The sequence below is a fragment of the Triticum aestivum genome, chromosome 2A (assembly GCF_018294505.1).
Source record: "Triticum aestivum cultivar Chinese Spring chromosome 2A, IWGSC CS RefSeq v2.1, whole genome shotgun sequence".
Taxonomy (NCBI): Eukaryota; Viridiplantae; Streptophyta; class Magnoliopsida; order Poales; family Poaceae; genus Triticum; species Triticum aestivum.
Window position 1 is genome coordinate 41,216,809 of NC_057797.1, and position 8,651 is coordinate 41,225,459.

The 8,651-nt window shown below is 54.1% G+C and overlaps 1 protein-coding gene across 1 annotated transcript; it reads left to right on the forward strand.

Moving 5' to 3' along the window:
* Positions 1–562: 562 nt before the first annotated feature.
* LOC123191458 (putative expansin-B14) lies at positions 563–6,756 on the forward strand. The gene is made up of 3 exons (XM_044604187.1): positions 563–698; positions 6,013–6,319; positions 6,435–6,756. The coding sequence occupies exons 1-3, from the start codon at positions 563–565 to the stop codon at positions 6,754–6,756; spliced, it is 765 nt and encodes a 254-aa protein (XP_044460122.1).
* The last annotated feature ends 1,895 nt before the right edge of the window (positions 6,757–8,651 follow it).

Below are 8,651 nucleotides of genomic sequence, written 5' to 3' on the forward strand. Positions count from 1 at the left end.
CCAGCCACAGAAATGTTGACGCGTGAATGCCTATTGGTCCCGGTTGGTGCCACCAACCGGGACCAAAGGGTCTCCTGCCTGGGCTCCGCGCACAGGCCACGTGGAGGCCCATCTGTCCCGGTTCTGGATTGAACCGGGACTAAAGGGACAGGGCATTAGTACCGACCCTTTAGTCCCGGTTACAGAACCGGGACAAAAGGCCCTTTTTCTACCAGTGAACCTTGGTTGCAGGGCAATGGCGGGGCGTCGGATGTCGCTATGGACCGTTGCAATTTTGATCGAAGGGGAACAATCAGGAGGAGGACGAAGCAAGGGAGTCAAATCTGACGGCTCTTAATAGCGGTATCGAGCGGCTGGGGCTCGACCGGCAGAACGGTTCGGCCGGTGCGCCAGCGCCCATAAGCGCCCTACGCTAATTGAAGAGAAAACTCTCCTCCAGTCGGCATGTAATCAGCGCGCGATTCCTCTGTATGTCTTCTGCGGTTCTGCCTATAAAATACATGGAGAGAGACTCTCCTTCCTCTCACGTACGCGGAGTAATCGTATATTCTTGTGCGTGAGCATGGCTTCTTCTTCCTTCGTCGCTTTCGTGACCCTAGCCAGCAGCTGCCTCCTCATCCTCCATTCGCGCAGCGTCTCCGGCTGGTCAGACGGCGGCGCGACGTGGTACGGTCCCCGCCACGGCGCCGGCTCTGACGGTAGGTATATTGGTATATATAGTCATATGCCTTGCATGGACATGCAGACCTCCACGTTGAGAGTGCATGCATGCTAGGACGCGTACATACTGTAGAGGAATAGGATGCAACTCTCAATGTATTGATAGGTGCATATGCACAAGTATATATAGTACAAAGGGCAAGTCATATCCTCAACTATACACAAGGAGGAGACTTGGAGTACAAGAATACATGTGCTAAATACATATCTCAACACCCCCCCGCAGTCGAAGTGACACCGTTGCTGACGCATAGACTGGACCGGAATTCCTCGAAAGACGTCGTGGGCAAGCCTTTGGTCATGATGTCGGCAAATTGTTGGGAGGTGGGTACGTGCAGTACACGGACATGGCCAAGAGCCACCTGATCCCGAACAAAATGGATATCAAGCTCAATGTGCTTGGTGCGACGATGATGAACCGGGTTGGCGGAGAGGTAGACAGCGGAGACGTTGTCGCAGTAGACAACCGTGGCCTTCTCAACGGGACACGAGAGCTCGTGAAGAAGCTGATGAAGCCAGGAGCACTCAGCAACAACGTTGGCCACAGCGCGGTACTCAGCCTCGGCGCTCGACCGCGAGACGGTGGGCTGCCGCTTGGACGACCACGACACCAGGGATGGTCCAAGGAAGATGCAGTAACCCGAAGTAGAACGGCGAGTGTCCGGGCAACCAGCCCAGTCGGCGTCGGAGTAGGCGACCAAATCAGTGGCCGTGGAGGCGCGCAGAGTGAGGCCGAGGTCCATAGCACCGCGGAAGTAACGGAGAATCCGCTTAACGGCAGTCCAGTGAACATCTCGAGGAGCATGCATATGCAGGCAGACCTGCTGAACCGCGTACTGAAGCTCCAGCCGAGTGAGAGTGAGGTACTGAAGAGCACCAACAATGGACCGGTAGAAGCCAGCATCTGGAGCAGGAGTACCATCAGTAGCAGAGAGCTTAGCCTTCGTGTCGACAGGAGTAGCGGCCGGTTTGCAGTTGAGCATACCAGCGCGGTCAAGGAGCTCATGAGCGTACTTCCGTTGATGAAGAAAGAAACCATCAGGACGACGTACCACCTCAACACTGAGGAAGTAGTGCAACGGACCCAAGTCCTTGATGGCAAACTCAGCACGGAGACGATCAGTAAGTCGGCGAAGAAGCTCAGAAGTGCATGCTGTCAGGATGATGTCGTCAACATAAAGCAGCAAGTATGCCGTGTCGGTGCCATGGTGATAGACAAACAGCGAAGCATCGGAGCGTGTAGAGCGGAAGCCGAGTTGGTGAAGAAACGCGGCGATGCGCTGGTACCAGGCACGAGGAGCCTGCTTGAGCCCATACAATGAGCGTGAGAGCAGACACACATGATCAGGACACGTCGGGTCAACAAACCCCGTGGGCTGCTGATAGAAAACCTGCTCCTAAAGATGGCCATGCAGAAAAGCGTTGGAGACATCCATCTGATGAACCGGCCAGGCACGGGAGACCGCTAACTGTAAAACAGTGCGGATCGTCCCGGGCTTAACAACCGGGGCGAAAGTGTCGGTGAAGTCCACACCGGCGCGTTGCCGGAAACCACGAACAACCCAACGCGCCTTGTAGCGATCCAGAGTGCCGTCAGGACGAAGCTTGTGTTTGAAGACCCACTTCCCGGTGATCACATTAGCGTGCCGGGGACGGGGAACAAGCTGCCAAGTCCGGTTTCGCTGCAAAGCGTCAAACTCCTCCTGCATGGCAGCCATCCAGAGGGGGTCGCGGAGAGCGGCCCGGACCGAGGACGGTAGCGGGGAAGGAGCAGACGTCGAGGTGGTGCAGACGTAGTCGTCCGCATAACGGGAACTCGGGCGGAAGACTCCAGTGCGCGAGCGGGTGACGGGCCCGGCCGTCGGAGCAGCCGCGGGTGGCGGTGGGGCCGTGGCATCCACGGCGTCTGCTGGAGAAGCAGGGACCGCCGCGTCGTCGGTGGGGCCAGCAGACGCGGCTGGCGAGGCAGCCGACCGAGGCGGGGTCGAGGCCGCGGCGTCAGGAGAGCCAGCCGACGAGGCAGGCGACCGAGGCGGTGGCGAGACCGCGGCGTCGGGGAAGCCGGCCGACGAAGCTGGCGAGCCGGGCGACCGAGGCGGGGTCGAGGCCCCGCCCGTAGAGGCCGCGCCAGGGTGGGCCGACCCGCCCGGCGACCCATTATGAGGCCCAGCAGCCGGCCCAGCATGCATGGCTGGGGCGCGAGGCGACGTAGGCGGCATGGACGGGGCTCCAGGCGACGAGGGCGCCGAGCCGGAGAAGGGTGCCGCGGATGACCCCGAGCCGGAGGAGGGCGCCGCGGGCGGGGGTGCCGGAGCACCCAGGGCCGGCAGCAGGCGGCGGCGCGGAGAAGAGCCAGCCGCGGGAGGAGAAGATGGTACCACCTGTTCCTGAGCAAAGGGAAACACAAATTCATCAAAGTACACGTGTCGTGATGTGATGACACGGTGAGACACAGGGTCGTAGCAGCGATAACCCTTAGTGTTGGCCGGGTAACCAAGGAAAACACATGGAACGGAACGAGGAGCGAGTTTATGAGCGGTGGTGGCGGTGGTGTTGGGGTAGCAACGACAACCGAAAATACGGAGGCCGTCGTAGGAGGGAGGAGTGCCATAGAGGAGATGGTGAGGCGCGTAGTTCCAGCGCGGCCGGCATGGCCGGAGATTGAGGAGGAGGGTGGCGGTGGCGAGGGCATCGGGCCAAAACCGAGAAGGCATGTAGGCATGAAAAAGAAGGGTGCGCACACACTCATTGAGGGTGCGTAGGATGCGCTCGGCACGGCCATTCTGCTGGGAGGTGTATGGACACGTGAGATGGAACACGGTGCCATGGGTGGAAAGAAGATGGCGGATGGTGTGATTGTTGAATTCTTTTCCGTTGTCGGTTTGAAGTGCGAGTATGGGTCGCCCGAACTGTGTGGAAACATAAGCATAGAATGCAATGAGAGTGGCGGCAACATCAGATTTCCTACGAAGAGGAAATGTCCACACAAAGTGAGAGTAATCATCCAGTATGACGAGATAATAAAGATAGCCAGAATTACTGGGTACTGGAGATGTCCATACATCGCTATGAATTAACTCAAACGGAAAAGATGCAACTGTGGAAGAGGAACTAAAAGGAAGGCGAACATGTTTGCCTAACCGGCAGGCTTCACATGAGTGAGCGGCCGTTTTATTACATGAAAAAGAAAAACCTCTCATTATTTGACGAAGAGAAGAAGTGCTAGGATGCCCGAGACGAGCATGCCAAAGATCGACGCCGGCGGAAAAAGCGCGAGGACCACCCGGAGATGACGGCGACTGAACTGGGTAGAGGTCGCCAGGACTGTCACAGCGGTGAAGAATCATCCTGGTCCGAGCGCCCTTAACAGAAAAACCAACTTCGTCAAATTCTACAGTTACGAAATTATCACGAGAAAGATTGCGAACAGAAACTAAGTTCTGAATGAGATGGGGAGAAACAATGACATTATTAAGAGAGAGAGGGCGAGAGTTAGAAGGAAAAGGTGCAGAACCAACATGGGAGATAGGAAGACCAACACCGTTGCCGATGATGATACGGGAAGGAGTGGAAGTGGGATGAACAGAGGAGAGGTTACCCGGATGAGCGGACATATGAGCGGTGGCACCGGAGTCCATGATCCAATCGCCACCACCACCGGAGTAGGGCAGCGGCTGCTGCAGGGCCGCTAGAAGGGCCGGGTCGTAGTAGGGGGCCCCGTAAGCGCCGGGGGCGCCGTAGGCGCCGTGGGACGGCGCGGCAGGAGGGGCGCCGAGGACACCGCTGGCGCCGAAGGGCGCGGCCAGGAGCGCCTGGTGTGCGCTCGGGCGGGGGCCGAGAATGCCCGGGGCGGGGGGGCGCGGCACAGGCATGATGTAGGCGTGCACGACCCCCGTCCAGGGGTTGTAGCCACCAGCCCAGGGCGGCGGGGGCTGCTGCCGAGGGGCCTGACCGCCGCCACCACCACCTTTGCCTCCTCCTTGGCGGTGGCCGCCGCGACCGCGGCGGCGGTTGCCGCTGTTGCCACCGTTGCGAGGTGGCTGGGGTGGCTGTGGCACCGGCGCAGGGTGCGGGACAGCCGGAGGATGGGGCGCCGAGGGTGGTGTAGAGGCGCCGATGGAGAGGCCGGCGGCGAGCGCGGTGTGGCTGGCGCGGGTGCGGAGGTGCTTCATGCGCCGCTCCTCAAGACGAAGATAGGCCACCGCCCGCTCGTAAGTGGGGTTAGCCATGAGGGTGAGGTTGGAGGCGGCGTTGCCGAAGTCCTCGTTGAGGCCGGCGGTGAGCGTCGAGAGGAGAAGCTCGTCGCCCACCTTAAACCCTATGTCATTGAGCTCGTCGGAGAGGGTCTTGAGCCGGAGACAGTAGGCGTCGATGGTGGAGTCGTTCTGGTGACACCCAAAAAATTCCTGCTGCAAGAAAACAATCCGTTGGAGCTTGTTGTCGGTGAAGAGGCCATTGATCTTGGTCCACACCGTGTAGGCATCGTCCCCATCGCGAACGACGGTGTGGAAGATGTCCGGGGAGACGGTGAGGAAGAACCACCGGATGAGGGTGGCGTCGATGGCGAGCCAGTTGGCGTCGTGGGCGCCGGCGAAGAAGTTGGCGAGACCGTCCACATGATCACGAAGGTTGTACTCACGGAAGAGGAGGTTGAAGTAGGTTTTCCAGGCGTAGTAGTTAGCGGAGGAGTGGGAGAGGATGATGGGAACGTGATCGGTGAGGTGGATGTTGCGGATGTCGGCGGCTTGGGGTTTATCGACCTCGGACCCGTAGGAGGAGGCAAACGGGTTGCTGGGAGCGACGCTGGAAGAGGAGGAGGTGCCGAGGGCCGACATGGCAGAGGGAGGGGGTAGCGGCGCGAGATGGGATCGGTGGAGGTTTAGGGTTTGTGGAGGGGAGGCGGCGCGGGAGGGGCGGCTTGGGAAGGCAAGGGGAGTGGAGGGAGAGAGGCGCGGCGGCGCGGGAGGGGCGGCGGCGCGGGACAGCGGGAGCGGCGGCGGCCGAGAGAGGCGGCGGCGGCGCGGCTAAGGGGGGGATCGAGGGTTAGGCTGATACCATGTAGAGGAATAGGATGCAACTCTCAATGTATTGATAGGTGCATATGCACAAGTATATATAGTACAAAGGGCAAGTCATATCCTCAACTATACACAAGGAGGAGACTTGGAGTACAAGAATACATGTGCTAAATACATATCTCAACACATACAAATATAGAATAGCACATAGTAGTAGTTGTTTACGTGTATTTCGTAGTGATCGAGTACTGACGCGTGCATGGGCGTGCTGCAGGTGGTGCGTGCGGGTACCATGGCGACGTGGAGCAGCCGCCGTTCTCCGCCATGATCACGGCGGGTGGCTCCTCCATCTTCAATGGCGGCAAGGGCTGCGGCGCTTGCTATCAGGTTAGATGCATCGGCAATCCGGCCTGCTCTGGGTCCCCGGTGACCGTGGTCGTCACAGACCAGTGCCCCGGCGGGCCGTGCCAGGTCAAGGCTGCGCACTTTGACCTCAGAGGGAAAGCGTTCGGCGCCATGGCCAAGCCTGGCCAGGATGACAACCTCCGCAACGTCGGCAAGCTTAGAATCCAGTACAACCGGTAAGCTCCCGCTAGATAGCTACTAGCGCACACACTTATGTCCAGTGCTCCGCCTACATGCAACTGGCATGGTTCGTGTGATCCTCATCTCTTTGATTTCTTCGCTCGCTCGCAGGGTTCCGTGCAACTGGCATGGGCTCGACATCGCCTTCAAGGTGGACGCCGGCTCTAACCCCAACTACCTCGCGGTGCTCATCGAGGACGAAGCCGGCGACAGTGACCTGTCCGCGGTCGAGCTTCAGCAGCGCGGCGGCAGCTGGGCGCCGATGCAGGAGTCATGGGGCGCCGTCTGGAAGTACAACGCCGGGTCCACCCTGCAGGCACCTATATCGTTCCGCCTCACCTCCGGCTCCGGCAAGAAGCTCGTCGCCAGGAATGGCATCCCCTCTGGCTGGCAGGCCGGCAAGACCTACCGATCCATCGTAAACTTCCAGTGATTGACCCGTCCGTGGGATCAATGGAGTACGCACGTTTAATTAGTTGTGCAGCACGAGTGCGCTAGCTATATGTAGTAATCGAGCCCGTGCCTGGAATAATACTTGCTTTCATGCTTTGAAAAATTGCAAACACAATGTGGAAAAAAATATGCTTTCTTCAAATATTTTGGCAGCTGATTAAGGATACGATGGATATTGCTAAACACTCAAAATTGATGCCAACCGATTGTTTGTCAATCTTGAGTATTAAATTTATGTTGAATATCATGACTCCTACAAAGAAAAACTCACTCATAATTTAGGATTTCAAGAACGGTCCAAATAATATACACTGAAAAATAAGGGACCTTCTACTTGTAAGTTGCGAATTTTTATTTAGGCGCAGTGCAATCTCGATGCATGCAGCTTAGGCAGCTTAGGTTATGTTACGGTTGTGTTCCAATTAGAATTAAAATGGATCGATTCTATAAATTTTAGTGGTATCCATGAGTAATACAAGCTGGAAAATCTACCACTTTAACACTCTTTAAACAAAAATAAAGATTAAAACTGATACAAAACTAAAAAACAAAAACATAAGTTTTCCTAAGAAAGAATGAATTATGGGCATTGGATTACCCTAAAAGAAAGAAACTAGAAAAACTTCAAATAATTGATGATAAAAACTGCACACAAATTCCAGAGAAATTGCACAGTTCACAATAGCAAAAGAAGCCTATATATAATTTTCACACATGTTGCATCAAACTTGAATTTATATGTCAATGTTATACCTAGTGTTTACATGAAGATTAATAATCTCCGTAGAGACGCGAAGGCACAAAAAACAGTGCATGAGCGCGCGCGCACACACGCACACACTCAGATGCACACAAACACGTCCCGGTGAACATATCCACACATAGAGAGACATACATGCACACATGCACATACACTAGCGCCGCACCAATACGAGCACGTGCACACACACATAATGCACAGAGACAAACACTTATGCACACAACACACAGGCTCGCGGGCATGAACGGACCAAAGGAAAAAAAAGCGGACTAAATACAAGAAGAAGAAAAGGTGACTTACACAAAATAAAAAATGATGCAACTTACAAATAGAAAAAGTGAAAAAATAATAACAAATCCGTGGAATACTTCCTTATATTTATTCACGGATTTTGTTTTCCATGGTGGCCGGTTTGCTGTAGATTATGGGCTAAAGTTACATGATTTTTCATGATGGTCCTACATTTATGAGTTTATGATTGCCCAAAGTTACTTCACTGATGTAGTGTTTCATAGAGATGGATTGACCTAAAATTTGGTATGTCTTGTTTCATAACCATATAATGGAAACTAGAAGTGCCAAAAACAAATCATCGTTGATCTATATTGCTGACATAGCATGTCTTATTAAATGAGGAAATAACGATACTACTAAATATTATATCATGATTTTCTATCATAATAAATGAGGTGCTGCTATGAGACATACAAAACAATCAATGAGGTCGTCTAAAGGACAAATCTATCATAATATGCACTATGAAGGTACTATTATACACTAGTATCATATGCATAATACTTGTTGTGAGAGGTGTAAGTCCTCCTACACTATCTTAATTTTAATCACTATTATTTTTAGGAGCATGCAACATTAATTTCTAGAGATAAAGATAATACATTGTACAACATGTCTCTTGAATTCTCTAAATGATGTGGCGGGCATAAGAAAATAGCTTCTTATCAACCATTGTGCATGCCCTTACTCGTATCATTTCATCTTGAAGATATATAGCAAAAAGATACCTACATATCACTTTCTTAATATATCTTGAAGTTACACGACTACAACCATCAGTAGGGCATATCCTACGTTGTACAACGATTTGTGATTTGTGT

What these genes read in the sequence shown, in the direction of transcription:
- LOC123191458 (XM_044604187.1), top strand. Translation starts at nt 563, where the DNA reads ATGGCTTCTTCTTCCTTCGTCGCTTTCGTGACCCTAGCCAGCAGCTGC. An exon ending in CCACGGCGCCGGCTCTGACG is followed by an intron (nt 699 to 6,012) that starts GTAGGTATATTG and finishes GGCGTGCTGCAG; the next exon opens with GTGGTGCGTGCGGGTACCAT. An exon ending in CTTAGAATCCAGTACAACCG is followed by an intron (nt 6,320 to 6,434) that starts GTAAGCTCCCGC and finishes GCTCGCTCGCAG; the next exon opens with GGTTCCGTGCAACTGGCATG.